Raw genomic sequence first — 23,153 nt, 5'->3', positions numbered from 1 at the left:
TCTCAGGGGTCATTTGCCGGGGTCAAGGTTGCCCTATGCAAAAATAGCCAACACAAGTATTATCCCAAAACGAATATTAACGCAAGAATGTGGGACACATTAAAAGACAGTACCAACTGGCACCTGAAATGCAGCAGTGTGTGATGTCAGTGAAGCTCAGCATGAAAGACACAAAGAACAGGATATTAACCCTTTCGCTGTCAGGAACGTACCGGAGCGATGGCTCTTCTGCTTATGAATACGAGCCGAGCTCGGATCTGGACTCTCAAGAACTACCGAGCAGTGTTTTTTTCTTATATTATCCTCATTTATCTCAATTATAGTCAGGCTGATGATGATGATGTTAATTAACAACACCTGCAGAATACTGCATATTCTGTTGACTATGTTATTTGTATGCAATCATAATCAAAAATAAATCTCTATGCTCGTACCCTGAAACCAAACAGACGCTGGGGGTGCGTCACCGGCCTAGAAACACCAGACAATAAAAAAGTTAAGAAAAAAATATGTAGACACTTACTTGAACATCATACTGAACTCCTTGAGGGCATCTTCTGTGACACCACTCTGGTTCCTAAATGCAAGAAGAAAAAGGAGTAGCAACAATATTTATGTGAGCAAGGCGGTTGTGCAAGCCACAAAAGCTTTACTACCATCCTATAAACTGGAATGAGCCAGCACATCAGCCCTTGCATTATAATAGCATCAACTAAGCAAGGTAGTACACCTAGTTAGATTATTTGAAAAAATGTACCAGTCTGACGCTCACACAAAGTACCTGGTTACCCAGCCTTATTTGCTTCTTTTGAAGATAGACTTGCACCATACTCTATGCAAGCACTTAACTACCTTTAAAGTTCATTTCGATTAGGAGCATGCAGTGAGAAGTGCCCTAAAAATGCACTGCACCTTGCTTGGATCTGCTGCTCAAGGTTGTGTTGCATGCGCATTCCCAACTGGTCCAGCTGGTCCCACTGTTGAGCCAGACCCACAGTGCCATGCTCTGTGTATCTGTTGTCGAGAATCAGCTGCTCTTCTAGAAGTGCTCCCAGGTCCTCAATGCGCTTCAAGTCTCCACGTTTACCCCGAACTTCGGCTGCCTTGCGCTGAATGAAAGCATAGAGCACCACTCAGCATTTTTCCCACTCTCTAATCCGAAAACTTACCTTTGTGGCTTCAAGCTGTGCTTCCAGCGATCCAGACCCCTCCATCATTGAGGACCTGCACGGAAAGGCACAACGATTTCTCATTTCTAGAACTACAGCCGAATCCTGCTACAACAAAATTCATGGGACCGGCGAAAAATTTTGCTGAAGAAATTTCGTCGTGAAATCTGATTATACAATGTTAACAGATAGAACAAAACAGCACAAGGAGAACACTTCTAAAATTTGTCAGCTTTGTGTATTGGCGTTTTGAAATCTGTGCTTGGCACTACTTTTGTGGTACTCGACTGATCTTGAACGAACATATTGCATAACAAATGCACCCGCTACACTGGCTACAAAAATGCTTTTTCCCAACACAAATGAAAATTTACACATTTTCATCCTGCGGTTCGTGCCGAGACAGCACTGCTTCAAGGCATTTCTGCATCTATGAAGCGCACGCGTCTGCACCATATGCACATCGAAATAGAGGCCTTGGCCACTGAGAGCTATAGTGACACCGAGCAAAGAGCATTTAACCTGCAACAATGTGCCGATTGACGGCACACTGGCTGGCAGCATATTTGGTTGCATAGCTTTCTCGGTGTGGCTAGGCTCAACATGCCCTGCACATATTTTGCAGTGGAAGTGCTTTAGGTCCGGATACTGCTTATCATAGAAGGTTCTCAACATGCCTGCTACCATAAGCATATAGTAACTTAGCATCATCATATGCAAGCTCCCTATTGCAAAGCAAATTTTTTATGAAACACACACACACACACACACACACACACACACACACACACACACACACACACACACACACACACACACATTATATATATATATATATATATATATGGGTGTGTTCAGATAAGAATGGTAATAGCGGTCTCACGACCATTTTTTTGTTTTCAATTAAATTTTTATACGTGACGGGCAAATATCTCGCCAGAGAGGAATGAACCTTACTTTTGCAAGATACGGCGTAGTTTTCTCAGAACAAAACTGTATATTACTAGAGGTGGAAAACACCATTTTTTTTTCCATTAAAAAAAAAAAGAGCAATCGCTAACTCCGCTTCAGGAGTGGCGGCGCTGCAAAAAAATGTTCATTTTCAACCTTACATACTGGTAGGATGCAAGTTGTTTGCAATAAAATTTTTCTCTTTATTATGCGGGTTATGTTCATAACGTCAAACAAAATTTGGAGCTCTAGACTGGTAGGTGTGTTCTCCACAATGCATTAAAGTCGTCAGAAATTTGAAAACAGCAACAAGGGGCAAATTTGATTCCATTTAAAAAAATAATTTTCGATTTTTATTAAGATCCCTCTCAAGAATCGTTACCTCAGAAATATTACGGACTAAAAAAAAATGTACTGGGACTTCAGTTTCTATTTACTATATCCAAGTTTACTATAGTGAGGTTCTACTGAACAACTAACTTCTGCCATGTTTTCATCAGCACGAAAAGTGATCACAAATGCGAGCCAGAAGAAAGCTGGCTTACATAAAGTGGCTGCCACAGCCATGGGCTGCAGACACGTGGAGACTGAGTCATCGACAAAACTATCACAGGTAGTCATGGGTTAGTTCAAATCGCTAGAGATGCATATGTATGAGCATAAACTTGGATCCTGCAGAGGATGGCAGCGGTACCACGGAAAGTAGAAAGCAACTTTGATGGCCATTTTTAGTGAAACTGCAAAGCTAGTGAATTCTGTGGGTGTGTATGAATTAAAAAATAAAATAAAATAAAATAAAATAGTGAAAGAAAGGTAAAGCTAAGCTTAGTGGCTTAGTGTATCACTCAGCATGAGCTTCTCTGCTGCTTTATGCAAGGAACTAGCGATCAGCACTGACAGCCTGGTTCGAAGAAGACTTTACAAGAATTCACTGCCCTGAGGAGTCGCAGTAAGGCAAGGGGGGGACACACCGTGCCACAGCCATGTTTAGGAAGCACGTTAGCTCCAGAGAAAGGATACCGATTGTCTTGTCTGTGTTCTACCACCATGTTTCAATGCTAGCCGCGTGTAAATGAGTGTAAGTATAATTATTACTTCCTTCCTCTTAGGGATCAGAAACAGGCACACGTCTTGTGCCTGGTGCTGGCACCCTCCACTTCTCACACTGTTGTGCTCCCCTCATCTCATTCCCACTCGCATGTAACTTGAGCTGGTGCCTTTACTGATCCAGAGTGAGAAGCAGTGAACACCTACAGTGCAGCATGGCAGAAAAAGCAGCTTGGGTCACAGGCTGGCTGATGCAAGTTCAAAGACCTTGGATTTTTTATCACACCAGCTTTCAGTCTCATTAATATGGATCAGAATAAATTCAGCCTAAATTCCCAGTTCTGGCCTTGTTATTAATCAGTGCTATCGGCATCAGGCATCCAACAAGAGGAGGCACTACCTAGCAGCGGCGTCTGTTGACTGTTTCAGTTTCACTACGCTGACCCCACGATCCTCTCAATCACAGGGCCAAGAACCGGAAGGAGGTCAATCACCTTGCATGATCTGTACGTTGCACGGGTCTCTCACGGGCCTCTCAAGCCATGTTGGCCACACCCTACAGCTGCATTACAGATGCTTGACCAGTATTCCTAAGCAACACGTTAGTCGCGCTTTCAAGAAATGTGGGATACTTAACGCATTCAGAGGCATCGATTGCAAAAATCCCTGAGTCTGAGAGCCCTTCCTGGGTGAATACGCTGTGCACCTTTGTGCAGTGCTCGGCGAGAACAGGCATGAGTACCGCGCAGGATGGCCGGCAGCTCGTGCGCTGCCATTCTGTGTCCTAGCTGGAAGTGGCCTGCTGGTTTAAGAACAACCGGAAGACCACGTGGCTTCCATGATTGCCAGGGTGAATGTGAGCTGCTCTTATCCACACGATGCGTGAAATTCTCCAATCAAGTGTGTCAGCGTGAGAAGGAGAGCGAAACAGCACTGGCATATGAAGGTTCATGACACTACTAGGCGCCTGGTGTGGGATGACGTTGGGACGCGAAAGTGCAGAGCGTGTATGATTCGCGACGCAACCGCAAAACGACATGAAAATAGATACTTTTGCTAATCTTTCCTTGCTCGCAGTTGAATCTCGTTACAAGAGACATTTGAAAATGGTTTGGTTGGTTTTCCTGTCTGCCATGTTAACAACACTGCATACAAGAGACATGGTTACAAGAAACACTCTGTTACTAAGGGTCACTTTTTCAGGTCCCTAGAGTAAATTCTTCACTATTTAGAAGAGACACAACCCAGGTGTGCTCATGCAATGCAGCTGAAGCGTACCAACTCATACGTGATGCACTTCAGGTTCCCTTAGCTAAATTCTGTTCCTTATCAGCATCCTTTTTGTTGCAATATCTCAGGAACTGAGAAGGAGCGCTTCCCCATAATCTGAAAGTTAGAATGATAACATTATTTCAGCCATTGGCATTGCATTACTGTCACCTACAAATCAAATCAAAATGCATAAATGACATCCAGCATTTTTAATTCCTTGCTGTTAAAATTTGATCACATGATGAAAGCTCAGAATCCTGATGTCTTTCTCTTTGCGGACAATGCTTCTTGCAGCACAAAAGTTCTCGTGCTCAGAGCCACCAAAGTTTTTCCCCTCCAAACTCCACATCCTACCTTCGACCAATAGACAAAGCCATTGTGCACTCTGTCAAGTTGCTGTACAAAACAAGGTTGGAAGAATGCCTGTTGCTCGACAGGCAGTAAGACTGTACAATAGTAATCAATGCGAAGTTTGCTGTTCAGGTGATTTCAGGTGTCTGGAATGGCCCGAGAAGTGAAGCTGTGAAAAATTGTTTCAGACATGCAGGCTTTAAATGCAGTGACATGATGTGAGACGGCCCATATATGGATACTGGGGAAAGTTTCCTTGAAGATAAAGCTTGGGCGAGCATCCAAGAGACTGCTGAGGTACCAGAATCTTTTGAGGAGCTCGTGTCTGCAGATGTGGATTGTGTGTGCTCCCGAAGAGCTTACAGATTGTGCAACTCTCGCACAAGCAAATAGCACATGTTCCACAGAGGACGACTACGAAGACACTTCAAAGGAAAAGTGTCACCATCTGAGGGTGACGAGCATGTAAGAGTGCTTCAAAAGTATTAGAGCAGCAGGAAGGCTTGCAAAGTGAAGTGCTTTACCTCCAGAATTTGGGAGGGAATACACTCTGCACTCACAAAAATACAATAACTTCTTTAAGCTTTCCTGAACAATTTCTTGTTAATGAGTGTGAATGCATTTATATGCTGATGAGCATTAAATTGATCAATACAGTGCTTTTAGAATTTTTGGTTACAAGAGACATCTTTTTCGGGTCCCTTGAGTGTCTCTTGTAAAGAGGCTTTACTGTAGTGTGAATGATTTTTTTTTTTCTTTTGCTACCCTGAAATTACAATTTGCATTATATGCGGGTCCATATTATGCGCGGGCTTTTACGGTACTGCTGCCCTTCTTCAACACACAAAGGGGGACAGTGGATCACTGGCAAAGTGGAAGCAATAAATTTGCCACACAGGGCCACAGGCCTCAAATGCTGTTGCGAGTTTCGGCTGATGAGAATTTGTTCTCAACTACTCCCCCAGAACAGGCATCAAAAACAGAAGCATCTGAGTGTGCTTGTGTGAACTACTTTGTTGTGAAAATTCTGTTTCAGTGTCATTCATTATAGTAGCAGCATTAAACTGCATTAGTGCGAGTCATTGCATAGTGGATTGCCATGAGCTCGAAGGCTTTTAGTTGCGGGGTTAGCCAGCCTCTAACCTTGACTATGCACAGGTTTATAAAGAATGGAAATAAAATGGTGCTTGCACGAAACTTACCCATCCAGCAGCCACATCCTGAGTAAAGAGAAAACATGGAAGAAAAACCACACAATCAGTGACTTGTACTCTAGAATACAACTCCTCACTAAGCCACTCTTTCTTGCACTCACCGTGTGTCTGTCAGCCACTGGTGTAATGCATTAGCATGCTTAGCAAATTCTCTGCGGAGGTGGTCATTGTCCTCCTGGCGCTGTGCCTCTTTACCAAGCTCCAGGTCTCGCTCCTGCATAGGACGCAGAAAAAAGGACACACTATATCTGGGATGTACTCTTAAGTGTAAGGGGATCTAAAGTGAACAATTCTATTTTTCGGTCTACAACGATGAAATTTGACCAGTGGCTTTCTTCAAATAGCCTCAAAAAGACGCATACGAAACTTCACAGCAATAGTGTGTATTTCACTGTTTATATGTTGTTCACATGTTGCTTGCTCATGGAAAGCCTAACACGACAGCAAAATGAGCTGTCAATCTACAAATGCTTTAATTATTTGCAGTCAAAGCTCGCTAATTCTAACCCCAATAACTAGAATTTTCAGATAATTCGAACTTCACTGCGCGGTTTCACCATGCTCCATAAAGTCCATGCATAAAAAAGCCAATCAATTTGAACTATGCATCACCGCGTCTAAGCAGCCTGGTGTCCCGCATATGACCAAAGAAGCGCCCCCGCAATCCGCCTTTTGCGGGAGGATGTGGCGCCATCATGTGGGAGCGGGCGAAAAACACATTGGACGGCAGTGTAGCAGACTACGCGAAAGCGCACCATACGAAAAGGCCACGCCAACACAGGTAGAAAGCGAAAGCTTCCCCCCCTTTTTGGCCTCCGGGCAGAAAGTAGTGACAGTGATTGAAGTATATCATATTCACGCAGTATAGGAGAATGTACAGCGTTTTCACAATCCACTCATAACGCACGCATATACTATTTTCGTATTTTAAGAGCGTGCAGGGCAGGCCGTGTTCGACGTGACAGAATGAGACGCTCTCAGCTTGCAGGTTTTCGGCAGACAGAAGAGCACGGAGGCAGAGAGACAAGAGAGAAGGATCTCAAAGGGCAAAGCAGCCAGGGATTTGTTGATGCTGCAGAGCTAGGTGGAATAGTCTCCTGTGACTTCGAGCGGCGCGCGGGGTGTCTTGAGTTACCGAACACAATGCGGTCACCGCGGCGCTGGCGCTTCCTCCTCGCGTCATCTACAATCGTGCAGCTATAGGATTTCATCTACGAAGCTCGGCAGAGAGGCACTTATACACACCCCCTGAAAAGGTCATTGTCCCGGCCGGAATGCACACCTGCAGGAAACGCATGGCATTTTTCTGGCAACGGATGATTCAGCGCTGTAGCCGGTTTCTGCCCTCAGGAGTCAGAACAGATGTGGTCGCAGTGGTGAAAACGTTTTCAGTGCACAGAGAATGGTCATTCTGTTGTGAAAGGATCCACAACCTTTCTGCCTCTGCCACGATTTCTGCGGAATCAACGACTTGGTGACACATGTGCATATCCTACATATCGGATGCGCATCTTGGTCAGGAACCAACCCTGTTCTATGTCCAGAGCGATCCACCCTGCAAGTGAACGAGCATGAACCCTCCAGGAGACTCATTTGTGCCGGGCGGTTTTCTTGCCGTTGCAAACGGTTGGACGAAGACGACGATAGCTTCCTAACGAAGTGCATCTGATTGCGCACACCAAAGGAACAAAATCCGAATGCTTTGGTGTGCACGAAGGAGAGCCTTTAAGGTAAAAAAAAAAAATACTGTGCGTCGTGCAAGAGTGTCAAGTGCATCATATGCTCCGATCCGCAAAAACACAGATACTACAGGTATGTATGCATCTAAAGGAAATATGCATGATGAAAAGTACCTACTGGAGTTTGCACCCAGCCTGTAACGCACCAGTGATAGCTGCAATGAGGATTTCTTCGGTGCGTGATTGGTTTAGTTGCGCCGGGGCCTGAAGGCGATGTATTTTGTCATTTCTTTTCTTTATGTGCGAAAGGGCTAGGTAGGTTAGATATCATAGACGGCTGTGTGCACTAGGCCGTAATATTTATCATGCTTTATCATGACTGCCACCTGACTAACAAGAAAAAAAATACGGCATTTTAATGTACTGCCGTTCGCGAGCCTCATGACCAGCTCAACCAATCGGCTCTCGAACGGCGGTGCATCACAACAAACGCCCAATTTTTTTTTTTTTCCTTTTTAGTCAGGCGGCAGTCGTGATAAAACTTGCTAAATATTACGGTGTGGCGCACACAGCCATCTGTGGTATCTGTGCTACCCGGCCCCTTCGCATATAAAGAAAACAAACGACAAAATGCATCGCGGTCAGACGCGCCGAACAAATGCTCATTGCGGCTATCACTGGTGGGTTACAGGCTTGGTGCAAACTCCGGTAGATACTTTTCATCATGCACGTTTCCTTTAGATGCATACATACCTGTAACGAAGTGTTTTTCGCACAGTAGAGCGTACACAGTCTGTTGCTAAGGTCGGCCATTCACATCTTGACGCTTGGTGGCCCTAATTCAAGCTTCACGTTGTTGTTGATCGCGGTTCGCCGAAAGAAACCTGAAAAACCGCATCTTGCATCTCAGCACGCTTAGAGAGTGGCAACCGTACGCGGCAGGTGTGGTTGGCATCACTTTGCAAGCCTGTGACGGTCACCGTGCCGCCCAGCACCGCCAGCCCCCGTGCACTGGCGGCGCCAAGAAACGCCGTCGACGCCGTCCAATGTGTTTCCATCGGTCGCAGCTACGACTTCGCGCATGCGCAGAAAATTCTCGCAAAAGGCGGATAGGGTACTTGCCTATGAAAAGCGGAGAGGAGATAAAGCAAGGAGAAACCATGGACAAATGGGTAAAGTCAAACTGATGCCATGGCCAGTGCGGCAGCCGGCGCTGCCTAAGGGTAGGGGGTTGGCAGTGGCGGCGGTTGCCTGCTCCCTGTTCCATGTGACCTCCAAGACTTGCAACTAAATGTTCATTAATTCGACCCCTGTTAATTCGGAAATAAAGATGTCCTACTGATGATACAGTCACAGACAAGTCCCTACAGGGGTGGCGCATTGGTTAGGGCACTCGACGACTGTGATTAAGGATGCGAGATCGAATCCTCGCCTCGGCAGCCGCTTTTCGATAGGCGAAAACCTAGGCACCCGTGTACTGTGCGATGTCAGTGCGCATGGGGATGCGAAAAATAATCATTGTCGCAATATTCTCATCTAATAAACAGACGACCATTGCCCAATTCTTCACCAAACAAGAACCCCAGGTGGTCCAAATTTCCGGAACCCTCCACTATGGTATCTCTCATAGCCTGAGTCGCTTTGGGACGTTAAACCATAAACCAAACCAAACCAGTTACACACAATGGCCATATAAGGCAATGGCGTCGGACGGGTTCTACGGGTCTTGCAATGGTTAGGCTGCGTCCAGGTACAATTGGCATTGCAAGCGATCGTCCAAACCCAAGCTACATGCTTTGGAGTTTATTGCACACCTATGACACCTCTGAAAAAACAAGGACGATCTTGTCTCCAATAATAGGCAGAATACTTAGTTTTGGCTGGACGAGCTTTGAGTCATCTGCACCAGCCTGCAGCAATGGTGGCTATCGGCCGTGCATCAGCCAGCTAATCTATAGCAGTTGAGGGGGTGTTAGATTATTATTGGTGGTACTCCATGTTTCCTGCAGCTCCATCTGCGTGGTTCTTCAACTGCTCCAACAATGTGCGCTCATCAAGTTTTGTTAGGGGCGTTCAGGAAGACTCCCTCACAACACAGGTTGCTTGTGAGGGGGCATCACTACTACTGCATCGCACCGTGAAGGATGCCTGGGAGGCCCTTACCACTTTCGAGTAGTTCTGCTTTTACACTCTGGACAGCCTGTGAACACTCAAGCGGCGATGGGGATGCGAAAAATAATAATTGTCGCAATATTCTTGTCTAATAAACAGGCGACCATTGCCCAATTCTTCACCAAACAAGTTTACGCAAGAGGTTCGACAGTTTTTTCAAGGCCATTCGACTATTCAAACTTCAGATAATTTGAATTTTCTTGGTCCCCCTGAAGTTCTAAAGAGCTTTTACTGCACCAAGTGCGGTCTAAGTCAAGAATTAATTAACTTTTAATATTTCTCTGCTCCCTTTATAAAGGAAATAGTATGCACCTTCTTTACGTTTAGAATGTACCATGCTCTAATTACGAAGTAATAAAAATACAAGAGCCTAAATGTTAACCTCGGACACACCTCGATACAACAAATTACAACAAAACAACCGGAAATCAACAGCAGTTACAACAAAACAACTGGCATGCAAATCTGTGCGCCCATTGCTCTGCTACGCTCTCCACAAGCAAGACAATAAGCTCAAAAGAAACTGAAAAAAAAGTTCAAACTAGCAGATAATTATTTGGAGCACTTAGAGTTTGTTTCCATGTGAAATAGTTCAGTAGAGCATAAAAAGCGCTGTACATGATGAAAAGTAGTTTTCTAAAATTAACTTGTGATTTTTAAGATTTGATCCCCACTTGATAGCAGATTGCACAGCATCTGAAACAAACCAGATAAAACACTTAAAGGGACAGAACACTGGCCAAAATATGTCCTCAGATTATGGTGGAGATGAAAAGGTCTTGCCTCATATTGTACAGATCGTGCACTACAATATGAAAGAAAAGAGGCTTTACAATTTGAATTTGCCACTGAAAATCGCACAGAAACAACCGAGGCGCTATCTAGCGGAAGAACTCTTACTTTCACAGCAGTACACCATGTGACTACGTGTAGGCAAAATAATGCTGATTTTCTTGAGTGTACACTGTTCTTTTTTCTTCTGGGAGTGCTTGTCATTATTACATTTTGTGCTCTCTCCACTGCGTCCTTAAATAAAAACCACCCCTCCTTTTGCACCGTGAGAGGTATGCTTTCAGGTTTTGCCACTAGATGGCGCCACAGTGTTTGGAATTTCGTGAATGAAGCTATGATTGTGCCCACTAAAACTTTTGTCGACGAAGCGTACGTTATTGTGCCGTAACAGCCTTGAGTGTGAAACTGAAAAGGACGTTACTATAAGCAAAAAATGTCTAATTACTGGGCGGGGAGTGAAATTCATATTTGTTTTCAGTAAGTCTTTTTCATCGAGCACCAGTCGTCATCGCGATCATTGCTTACGGTTTCCAGCATCGCACTACATAAAAACGGACGCACGCACTGATCGAAAAAGTCTCGCTATAAATTTTTCTACACCGATTCCTTAGCAGTTTTGGTAGAAACAAACATTTTAGACATCAATCTTCCCACTGCGGCAAAAAAAAATTTCAGACCTAGATTCCAGAGTTCTGTCCCTTTTTAAGTCCCAGAGTTTACAACTTATGTCGTCTCGTCCTGAAGTGACACACTGAGATATGCTGTAGTGGACATGAGAGATATGCTGTAGCGCAGGACTTCAGGTGAAAGTAAATGATTTGAGGTCTTTTTTATGTGGGTTGACATCACACAGCACCTTGACACCTTTTGTATTTAGCCTCCACTGAATCGTGACCACCACAGCTGTCATTCAATCCAGGTTGTCTATCTCAATAGATGCAGCACATTTTAATTACATCTAGAACAGCACAGATAGCCCAAGCTGGACAACTAGTGCAGTTAGAAAGCACAAGGCAGGGGCAAGACAAAGGATGGACATGCTCCACGTGGTCAGCGCTTGAGCTGTTCAATCTTTGTCTTGTCCCACTTTGTTGTTAAATCATGCCATAAACTACAAGCCTGTCAACCTGTTGGATGAGCAAGCTTGCAGCAAGCACAGGCCTGCATTATCATCAAATTTTACAATCACAAGAATTATTCTTCAACGTTTAATATGACCGCTATAGGTATGCACACTTGTGGGCATTACCAGAGTGGAATCTCTTTGCACATTTCTGCAAACACTGCTTCAACACTTGCAGTTTATGTTTCAAAGCAAAGACTGCATTTAAGCGTGCTGGTCAGTTAATGGCTGGCCTCTTTTTCAGAACAGATTGCAAAAGACGTAACTGGTAATTGTGCATGTGATCCTAAGCAGAGTGGAGACTATTTAACATGCTACCTTTCACTCAGAGGTAACATGAAACCACAGCTACAACTGCACCTTTATGATCTTCTGAAGGTTGCGCCATGTGTCCTCCAAAGCTTCCATGGTAAACCAGGTGTACGGGTTGGGGCCCACATTGAAGCTCTTTATTTGCCGATCCAGGGCAGCAAGGGCTTCAAAGTCCGCCTGTGCTGAACCCAATGAGTTCTGAAACTGGGCATGGGCCTCCCGCAAGGCACGGATCTCTTCCACAGAGTTGCACCGCACAGGGTCAGTCAAGTCTTCTTCTGCATTCTCAAACCAGCTATTGAATGCCGATGCCTTCTTGGCAAATGTGAGGAAGAGGTCTTCGATCTGAGCATAGTGTAAGAAAATGCGGCATGTATGAGCAAACTTGGAAAGACTTCACAACATCTAAACAGGCACAATATATAAATTGAGTAAGGGCCGCACTTTTTTTTTTTTCAGTGGTTTGAGGTGCATCCCTTACATGGGTCCTGGATTTTTCCATTAAAATTTTCCCACTACAGCGCAGACCCGATCACATGTCCGGTTTTTATGCAGCAGCACGCATTATTGCGACGAATCAGCGCAGGTGCGGAGAATTCTTTGAATGCATAATGCATCGAAAGGAAAGGGTGTGTAAATATTCGAAATTTCAAATAGGAATTAAATATGTTATTCGACTCTCATTTGAAAAACTGATATTCAGAATTTTCGAATAATTGAAAATTACCAAATACAGCAAATATTTTTGGAATCACCCCAGATTCACCATACTGCGTGCTTCACTGCAACGCTTGATTACGTGGACAATACAGTGAAGCATCCTCAAAACGCGACAGGGTCGTTTAGTGGAGAGGGGTCGTCCCTATGGGAAGAGGGCCTTCCTGATGGTGTGCACAAACCGAAGCACTTGAACTCAAATGCAGACACCCATCATGCAGGTGTTCACCAGATAAAATTACTGTGATGCAAACTGTTTTCAGCAGTTTCTTTCAGGCCCATTCAAAATGAGTTCCGGTTAACTCTGAACTTTGTCTGGTCCCTTGAAGAGCGAATTAATGAGAGTTTGCTGTATTCAGCAGCGATATGATAACCCACCCACTTTCATGCAGGTCTTATTTTACAGAAATAATAATAACAATAATATACGGAATTCTGCACAAAATTTACGTGGATTTTTCAGTAGGGTATACATTTCTGTTCAATTCTAATTCAATTTTATTTGCAAATACCATTCCAATTCTGAATTAAACAAGGTGAACCATGTTATCTTTTTTTAAATCTCTTTCTTTTACAGATCAAATATTTAATATTTGTACATATTTTATTTTTTTCTTCTATAATCTAGAAACATCAGTACAGTAAAACCTCGTTAATATGTACCCGCATACCAAGTAGTTGCAGTTAAAACGTAGTTGCAAGAATTCCCCGGCTTAGCCACCACCGAAACCCATGTATTGGCTGACCGCTTAAGACATAGTGGCTCACGAAGTGCCAACCGCTTAATGCATACCTGCCAAACATTTTCCACCTTTCCTGAAAGCATTACCACGTGCGGACTGCCAGAGATACAACATTGCGGCGATGTCCATGTCAATAGGGAGCCCAGGAAGCGTCGGCTACGCTGACGTGAATGCAAGGTGTATGTGCTGCAGTGGTGTAATGTAGTGCGCAGTCGTGTTTGCCGCACGCGACAGAAGAAAATAATTTCTTCAAATAAATCAGCTTTGGAGTTAGTGCAACATTTCAATTTGAGGTTTTGCTTGTCTACACACGTGCCTACTGCCAAGATACGTCATTTTCATACCTAGGTTTCACCACTGGCTTATAATCGCAGATTATTCATTACAACGATATTTCAAAATAACAAACGATTTTTTGCTGTCCAGCGGGATTAGTTATATCGAGATCTGACTGTATCATGCGACTGGCATACGTCACATGACTTGGCTGACTGTTTTAGCGGCGCTCCACGCAAGAGACCCACGGCCGTCAGTGTGTGGTAGCTTTCTCCTGGGCTGCATCGCTTCCAAAGTACCTCAGCAAGCAATTATACACTTATTTTAGCGGGAGATTAGTGTCTAGTGGTAAACTAATAAAGAGGGTGCACCTTGCAATGCATGCCTTTGCAAAGCACAGGAAAGCCCAAAATACAGCCAACAAACCCACCTGTTTGAACTGCTCTAACATATGTAGAAGGCGAAGCTTCCGGGCATTAGAAGCTGCAAGAAGATTATTCCACCTGAAAATTTATGACACATGGTCAGAAATTTTTTTCCGAAAGAGGAAAACATTAGGTGCACACACAAATCTGTTAAGTACTAGTGAAGATGCACTCCTTAGTGTATATTTGAAAAATATAAATAAATTAAGGCAACTTACGAATTGCTGCAGCCAAGATTATAAGTTTTATTGGAGATTTTCATGAATGAGAACCATGCAGAAATCATGCTATGATGGTGGCTGGAACAAAAGCTGCTGTGCCAGCCCAGGTACGAGTGTGCTTTTCTTCAAATTAAAGAGTTGACTTCCATTGTTTGGTGATAACCACCAACAGATATGATCAAACCACTTTGTTTTTCTTTTTCCATATGCCTGTCTTTACTGTTCTGTTAGACAGTTTTCAAGTGTTTCGCTTGTTATATCTATTTTTATCCAATGCCAACTATTGCATGGGCCAAAGTGCTGGCGTGCAGTATGACTAAATAATCAGTGCCATATTGAACCCCGGTCTCCTGCCTCAAACGTCAAGTACCCTAACCAATTAGCCACAGTGGCGGAATTTCCACAATACTATGAGCCCATGGCATCCAGAGGGAGACAGTGTGGTAACGAAAAACACTGATGTCATTACATTTATTCACAATATTGAGATCTCTCTCTGGAATCTTAGGCATGCCAAAGCTCTTAATTTAGAAACTGTGCGTTTTCACACCTTTGTGGTCTATATAAGTACATTTTGTTTAATTTCATTAGCAGACTTATTTGCATGAATTTGTGCATATACTTTTAAAACGAATATCAGATATAACGAATAAATTGCCCCGCCATGGTGGTGTAGTGGTTAGGGTGCTGGACTACTGTGCCCAAGGATGCAGGATCAAATCCCAGCCGTGGCGGCTGCTTTTCGATGGAGGTGAAAAAAAAAGGCACTCATGTGCTGTGCGATGTTAGTGCACATTAAAGAACCCAAGGTGGTCGAAGTTTCCGGAGCCCTCCACTATGGCGCCTCTCCTAGCCTGAGTCACTTTGAGACGTTAACCCCATAAACCAAACCAAACCAAACAATTTTCACATCAAGGATAGCAAGGATCGAATGTATTGCGTTCATTGCTTCTTAGAGGAAAATTTGAAACCATTGCAAGTTTTTCCATATTTTCACATCTAAACCTATGAGGGGATAAGATTGCGTTAACTGTATAGAAATGGATTTCCTCCACACACCATCAGGCCGAGAGTATGCAAAATCACAAGATCATTACGAGAACTAGTAGAACACTTTCTGCACAAGTCTTACCGTGTGAGAACGTCATCATGACGCCTCATAATGGCTGCCGTCTGATCGTGGTTGGCAGCAACAAGTTGGTCCTTCAGTTGGGTTATGCTCTGAATGCCTTCTTGCTCAAAAGCTCCCAGGCCAGCATCGAAGGTTTCCTAGGGCAAAGAACACAAAGCAATATCCGTCGGTATATAACACAGTGCACACAACTGGCATTCATTAAAATGAATGCAACAATGTCACTTTTTTAAAGCTTAAATAAACTTACCACTAATCAAGGTACCACCTCGCAGAATCAAGTTTATCAAGGTGCATATAAAAATGTCACACCAAAACTACATAAGCAACGATGGTGCTGTATATGACAATGGTTCTCAGCATTGGACCAGTGGAAGAGATGGAGGACCCTTGAAGTAACAGTGGTTTTGAGGGGAAGGGGGGACACAAATTTACATAGTATGTGGCATGAAACAGGCACCTTTTATTGCTACCAGACAAAGAATGGCCAAACAGAAGTGCCACATCACTTCACTTTGGCAGCTTGCTAATATGTTGCAGTCACATTAAAACAGAGTTACATACCTGCAGCTACATTCATCTTATTTCTGTATTTGATTTTCAAGTATGCAAGCACGGAAAAAGCATGCCCACAAGCATATGTCATAGAAAACTGCAATTAAAGGTTTAAAGCCACCTCATGCAAAAGGGAAAAAAAAATACCTGCAGTCTCCAACAAGAATGCTTCAAGGCTTACTGTGTGTGGCAAGCTTTGCCTTCATTGCTGCATTTTCCTGAAGAGATTATGTTGTTGGCATGTTTCAGCGCAGTTGTGTGAGTGCTCTCGCCCTGTGCCCTCTGTCTGCAAGCACTCGAGTTCTTTCCTGAAGCTCCATCCACTCTTTTTCAGCCATGTTCATGTGCAAAGCAAGCTATGCCAACGTCAAAAGAGGCACAAGCCATGTGTCTGGGCAAGATTCTGGGAACCACTTGATATGGCACACTTTAAGGTGGATGAGACTTTGCGGCCGAGAATCGAAAAAGAGAAGGAAATTTCGATTTTTAATCTTTTCATTTTCACAATACAATCTCAAGATGTTTTCCACATTTTTGGATTTTGGTCAAAAATACTGCCCAATCAGTACGTTATAGCGTTCCAAAGTCGAATCTCGAATCTGGGCACTTGGGCCTTTACACTGAAGTGAAATCACACCAAGCTTTGATTGCCTGCAATTCAAGATATATGCACTCCACTGGTATCATTCAGGTGCTGAATTATGCAATGATCACATTAAAAAAGCTGTCACAAACCTGTCAATTAGCCTCCGCTCCTAGTGGTCGAAATGTCCACCAGTCAGAATAGACAAATAGAGGCAAGGGCCAACTGATCGGTTTGTGACAGATTTTAAATGTGATCATTGCATAATACGATCCCTGGTCTAGTTCGAAGGACTGGAATTCTAGCTATTCCCATATGTTGGTTCGCGACCACAAGCAAGCCCTTGAAGCAGGAAACCAATGAAACCAATGAAGAATATTATGCGAAACACTAAAAGCATGTCAGCAAAATGGCAACTTGTGAAGTCGGTCATGACCAGATGCGACGTCAGTTTCGGTTATTAGACATGACAGGATGTGATGTTTGATTGACTGCCAACACACACTGCTTGCGGCTGTCGACATTTTGAGAATGTTGCATGGTTAGGCCTTGTTGGCCAACATAATTCAGTCATTCTGATCATGGCGTGAAAAGTGGAATATTTAGGTTCGTGCGCCATTACTGGCCTAAAAAGTGAAGAAGGAAGAGATAAGAGGCGAGCTGGGGATGCGGTCTCACCGCACCACCTTTCTGATCAGCGACCACCTCCATGATGACCTGAAACGACGCAGCTGGTAGAGCCTTGTGTGACGGCAAGAAGCGTGCATGACCTCCACAAGACTATTCCTGCTGCGTAAGAGAGCAGTGTAGTTGTGGTGATGCAGGTGATAAAAGTGACAACTAAGCAGCTTTCACAGGTGCAACAGATTGAGCCTTCTGGCAAAGTCAGTGGCACAGTGGCAGCGACGGTTGAGAAATGACATCCTGCAACATCCAGAATTGCAAAGTTTGATGACCTTCATTATGAAGGAAGGCTCAGATGGGGCTCAAACAAACACTTAGCTCCTCCTTCGTGACCTAGGCCAGCCAGGCGAGACCACACGGCACAGTAAAAAATCTGAAAGGTGCAAGGAAGAGAGAAAGGTGGTGACTGAGACCAACCATGGTGATCTAGTGGGAATAATTGCTCAGGGAGCAGGTTTTAAAAATGTGAATGAGTGAAAGCACTGGTCTCCAAAAAAAATGCATTCTTTTTTTTGCAAACATGAGTATAGCAGACCCAACAAAATGGCTTTACGGGCCCCTCTTTTAAAGACTACCGATTTACAGTATCATGTGGGTTGTTTAATGTCCCGAAAGAGACACCACAGTGAAGTGCTATGGTAATCTTAACTGCTTGAGGTTCTTCATTGTACACTAACAACATACTACACGCGAACCATGCAAAACTCAGCCGCTGCAGTCAGGATCAAACTTTTTCATCACCTTCAGCCTGTCAAGTGTGTTCACCACCGAGCTACTGCAGGAAGGCTAAGCATTACCGTTCCACAGATAATTGCCATGACTGCAAGAATCCTTCCTAAAGAGCACAAGTGTCCTTACTGGCTTTCAAGCCCATTTCTTGCGACAACTGAGCAATTCAAACCAATATAGTACCAACATTGGCCAGATTTGCTTTTTTATTCTTTTTCAAAACTGATGACCAAGCCCCATTACCAGCAGTTCTCCCTCTATTTGAAAAATGCCTTAGAGGATAAACAATCAAACAAAAAATCTAACCTTTTTTACATTGTGCTCTAACTCTGTGCTACACTAAAAATGTGCCCAAAATGGTCTCAAACTGAGGTCCTTTTTTGTGAGAAAAAATGCCCAGATGAATGCACTAACAAACGCCAGCATACCTTGTCTACAGCAGTAGACTTGCTATGTGCGTGCCGACTTTCAATGGATTGAATACCAACTCAGGAGAGAACTACACTGCAGTAAAATACCTGTTTAGTCAGCAAAGTCTGGACAGATGACAGATCTCGGCCAAAATCCTCAGAGCGTACATGAGCTTCTTTGTCAGCTGGAAAGAAAAAAAAAAAAAAAAAAAGAAACGAGTTGAATAATGCCTCATATCTGCATAAAAGCAAAATTATGACGTATAACATCAATTTTTTCTTTTTTAAAGACATCTGGTCTGTAATGCAGCACTTTTGCTATGCTCTCGAAAAACGGTTACAAAAGCAAGCTGTAGTATGAGCAGATCAGACCAGGAAGACCTAAAAAATAATTTCACCAGCTACAATAAAACCTCGTTACAAGAGACACTCAAGGGACCTAAAAAGATGTCTCTTGTAACCAAAATTCGTACCAGCTCGTATGTGCGGCAGTTTAGATTCCCTTAAAAAAATTCTGTTCCATATCAGTGTCCTGTTTTGTTGCATTATGTCTGGAACCAAGAAGGAGTGCCTCTTGCTGACTGGGAAGTCAAAGTGTCATTGTTTCAGCCACTGTCATCACATTCCTGTGTGACTGAAACAACAGGGACATTTTGACTTCCTAGTCAAGAGAAGACACTAATCTGCCACACATACGAATTGGTACGAGTAAGCTGCGTTGCATGATGGTTTGGTTTCATTTCTGGGGTTTAACGTCCCAAAGCAACTCAGGCTATGAGAGACGCCGTAGTGGAGGACTCCGGAAATTTCGACCACCTGGGGTTCTTTGCGTACATGGGTTAATTGCCTGTTATAAATCGTGAAAAATTATTCTAGGGACCTGCAAAAGTTGTCCTTAGTAACAGAGTGTCTCTTGTAACCATGTCTCTTGTATGTAATGTTGTTCACATGGCAGACATAGGGAAACCAACCAAACCATTTTCAAGTGTCTCTTATAAGCGAGCGTCTCTTGTAACAGTGTTTCTTGTAACGAGATTTGAATGTAGTTTAAAAAAGTAAAGCAGTGCTAACAAGGTAACAAGTACGTTGGGGTCAGCAAAAATACTGAAAAATAAAACGTCCTTGCCCATGTCGCTAGGTGTACTGCTAAACATTGTTAAGGGAAAGCGCCCAAGAATGGTGGTATTTAGTACAACGACAGGGACATAGGATGCAGGGAGAAACCTTTGCCAGTTTTGTACTCCTGATCGCGGTGGCAGTACTTCCAGAAGCTGTGCAAAATGCCAGTTAGGTCAGCTTCCCTGCAGCCAAGTGGTTTCACTACATCACGGCAGAGTTGAGAGGAAAATGAATATGCCGATTCAAAGTAACAGGCAGCTCCACAGCCTTTGTGACCAATAGACTTGGTTTGGATTATAGGGGTTTAGTGCCCTAATTATTTAGCAAGCACTGACACTAAACAGTACACACGAGTGCCCTGCATTTCACTTCCATGAAAAGAAAAAAAAAAAAAAAAAAAAAAAACGGGATCAAACCCTTGTCTTTGGAATCAGCAGTCAAGTGCCCTAACCACTGAGCCACTTTGGCAAAAACAATAAACTTCAGTTGGACAATTCCATCACAGGCTAGACTAGACCCACCCATGCTGCTGTCCGTGTGTGTGATAAAGACTCAAACCGCAAGCGCATAGTGCAGCGAAACCTGTTTACTATTGAAGCGAGCACGGCTTGGTGCTGGGGAGTTTGAATACATCTATAACTACATTTGACATAAGTGAAAATTGCACATGTTCACCAGAAAACAACTTCAGGCAGAATGCAATACAGTCAAAAACTCTTCACATCGATGCTCGATATTAGGCTTGACTGTACCTTCCTAATATTCTGTTTCCCAGGCACTAGGCCTGTAAAACAATCGATGATAATTTTGACTACCCGGTTGAAAAGTTGTCAATGTTCCATTCAATTCATCACAATATTCAATCATAAGGCACACTGAGGTGGCACGCCATGCAGTAGCCACTTAAAAGCAACAGCTGTGTGATGGCAAATTGCAACTAAGACCGACATTACATGATTCCACAAATAGTTATCGCATCACATAAACACATTTATTCTGCAGTAGGTTGAGTACCCCAAGTTCAAACAACCACTTTTGCAGAAAGTCTATTGCTTCAATGACCGACTAACCTTCAGTGCCCTCTCTTATTCACGTAATTGCCTTTTGCATTAATAAAAATTATTTCAAAAATGCCTACTGTGTTGTTCAACTTGTAATACTGGAAATATTAACCTCAAGATTACCCAAAGAAAATTATTATTCACTTCAAACTAAAAACCACTATTCAATAAGGTCTATCACACACCCAATAAACAACACAGGTTCAGTCAGCTACCCTTTGCGAATTTCGTTCCAGAGCTCACGCTCACGCAGAAGGCAGCAGCGAAAGAACAGGGGGCTCACCAATCCAGCTCTCAACAACATCGGCTTTCCACATGAACTGGAGGTAGGCAGAGTTGTCTTGGAGCTTGGCCCGGCGACGAGCAGCACTTGCTTCCAAAGCATCCAACCGCTGCACCAGTTGGTCCAGTCGTTGCTGGATGCTCTCCTTGTGATGATTTCCCTCTTGCACCAGGCCTTGGCCAGCCGCCACTGTGTCTCCACACCGTTCGCGATGCACCGCAAAGTCTGCTTCAAACGCCTCGTGCTTCTTCAACAAGCCCTGCAGAAAGCATTCAAATGAGGACCATCCTGTAGATTTTATCTGTTTACTACATGCTACTTGCAACATTCTCACGATTTCTTTACAGTTCTTGAGTTGCACAAAAAGTGTCATGCAAGAATTATATTGCTGCTGTCTGTGCAACACACCTTAGTGTCTGTTAACATGAATGTTCTAAAATCTAACCTAATGGTCTAAATATATCTATAGTCATTGATATATTTGTCTATGGATCTAGGATCTAAATATAGAATGATCTAAAATTGTGTAACTGCCTTTCGTGGTAACAATTGCATGTTAGATATTTCATGTAGAGTTTATGACATCTACTGTTAGTAGCATATGACAGCAGGTCAATGACATTTTATTACGTTTCTGCATGCAAAGCAAAACCCCCAACTTATCAGGTGGGGATCAGACTTACCACTGCAGTGACAAGATACTGTCTCTGTTTTCAGCACGACACATGGTGAAGCACCTTCCAGTTTAGGCATGTTAAGCAACTTCTGCTCTGTCCTCAGTTCGTGTATGTACCAACATTTGTATGACACTCGTTAAGATCACCTCAAGAAACTATGCTTAGCTGCGCAACACTGTCAATGCAACAAGTAGCTCTAAACTACAGAATCAAAACTGCATAATGATGGCCAGGTGAACTCAGTCATAGTTAAACCTGGTTATAATAAAATTGTAAAATGCCTGCAATTTTTAATTACATCCAGGTATTCGTTATATGCAGTTTTCACATGAAGGTTCAAAGCGGCAATGCGTAACGAAAACCAATTTAACACTTAACAGATGCAATAAAACATTTCGTCATCACACTGAGGGCGTGGCGCGACTGCGGCAGCAGCCTCCATCTCCGCTCTAGCTTGTATGACACGTCTACGAGGGAGCGGGGAAAGGGGGGCGATAAAGAAGCCAGTCTGGGGACGCGCACATTCGTGGTGCCGCTGAGTGAGGAGGCACCTGTGTCTTCGTGCATGTTCCTGCTTGCCCACCACCGTTGAGCCTTTGCTTAGTGTCATCGGAGTGCTGTTCCGTCTAATGGCGCGCGATAGTTCGCCAGCAACCAAGTGATGGTGATGGACACACACAGTGACACTGCTCGCCCAGTCTTTTTTTTTTTTTACTCCTATTTTCAGCTGCATGAAGTATTGTAGTGCCATGTTCCAAAAGCAAAAGCAGCGAAACTGTTGCATTTGCCATGCATATGTGCCATCAGCGCTGAAAAACGGCGCGTTGTATCAACTGTGGTCGCTCGTTGCTATCGCAGATATTCCTTTAATGTTCGTGTTTTATCGTCAAGAAACTTGAGGAGCTTTACCAAAATTCCAATGATTCAGCACTAGCCAAGAGATGGTCAGTACCACGAGTTTATTATGTCAAGGTCAACCTCCGTGACAGGTCTGTTACATGGAGCTTTTATATCCATGCACTTCAATGGAAGTGGCGTTGGGGAATTGAAAGATTTTCAAAGCATCGAGGAATTTGCTACACGGCGGTTGGTTACATAGAGGTTTAACTAAATGAACTGCGGGATACTTCAGTCTGCAGTGTGGGCTGGCGCGTTCACTGTGATATTTATGATGCAAAGGCAACACCGGCCAAAAAGCATCATGCAACAATGTGCTGCTTTAACAGAGGTGGAGTCAATGACCCATTTTCCAAGCCCTAGAGAAGCTCAACACCAGGCTAGGGGAAAGCTTGTACCTAGTGGACAACTGCTAGATTGGCATGCACTCTTAAGCCCTGAAAAATGTCTAGGCAATCAGTAGGAGGCTTGAGTTAGCTCTGCCACTGCAATGCTAGTCGCCCTGACCTAGCAACCAGGCAGTGACGCTGATCCTAGAAGCTATACCTTCCATGTCTTG

General features: G+C 43.7%; 1 protein-coding gene and 1 pseudogene across 3 annotated transcripts in view; both read right to left on the bottom strand.

The window, feature by feature from the left end:
• The window catches only part of LOC146204963 (uncharacterized), a 193,706-nt pseudogene that overhangs the window by 12,610 nt on the left and 157,943 nt on the right, over positions 1 to 23,153 (bottom strand).
• The window catches only part of alpha-Spec (alpha spectrin), a 91,905-nt gene that overhangs the window by 8,527 nt on the left and 60,225 nt on the right, over positions 1 to 23,153 (bottom strand). For all 3 annotated transcript variants that reach the window (XM_084589646.1, XM_084589648.1, XM_084589647.1), the window contains 10 exons: positions 21,021 to 21,279; positions 18,666 to 18,742; positions 15,597 to 15,733; positions 14,249 to 14,321; positions 12,131 to 12,427; positions 6,106 to 6,218; positions 5,993 to 6,010; positions 1,170 to 1,224; positions 913 to 1,109; positions 524 to 577 (listed from right to left, as the gene is read on the bottom strand). In XM_084589646.1, coding sequence (XP_084445772.1) covers positions 524 to 577; positions 913 to 1,109; positions 1,170 to 1,224; positions 5,993 to 6,010; positions 6,106 to 6,218; positions 12,131 to 12,427; positions 14,249 to 14,321; positions 15,597 to 15,733; positions 18,666 to 18,742; positions 21,021 to 21,279 — 1,280 coding nt within the window. The remainder of the gene's footprint in view (positions 1 to 523; positions 578 to 912; positions 1,110 to 1,169; positions 1,225 to 5,992; positions 6,011 to 6,105; positions 6,219 to 12,130; positions 12,428 to 14,248; positions 14,322 to 15,596; positions 15,734 to 18,665; positions 18,743 to 21,020; positions 21,280 to 23,153) is intronic.

Source organism: Amblyomma maculatum, chromosome 1 (genome assembly GCF_055883805.1).
Source record: "Amblyomma maculatum isolate TAMU_Amacu chromosome 1, ASM5588380v1, whole genome shotgun sequence".
In the NCBI taxonomy this organism is placed as follows: Eukaryota; Metazoa; Arthropoda; class Arachnida; order Ixodida; family Ixodidae; genus Amblyomma; species Amblyomma maculatum.
Note: the sequence above shows the minus strand (reverse complement) of the source record. Positions and strands in the feature narration are given on the sequence as shown.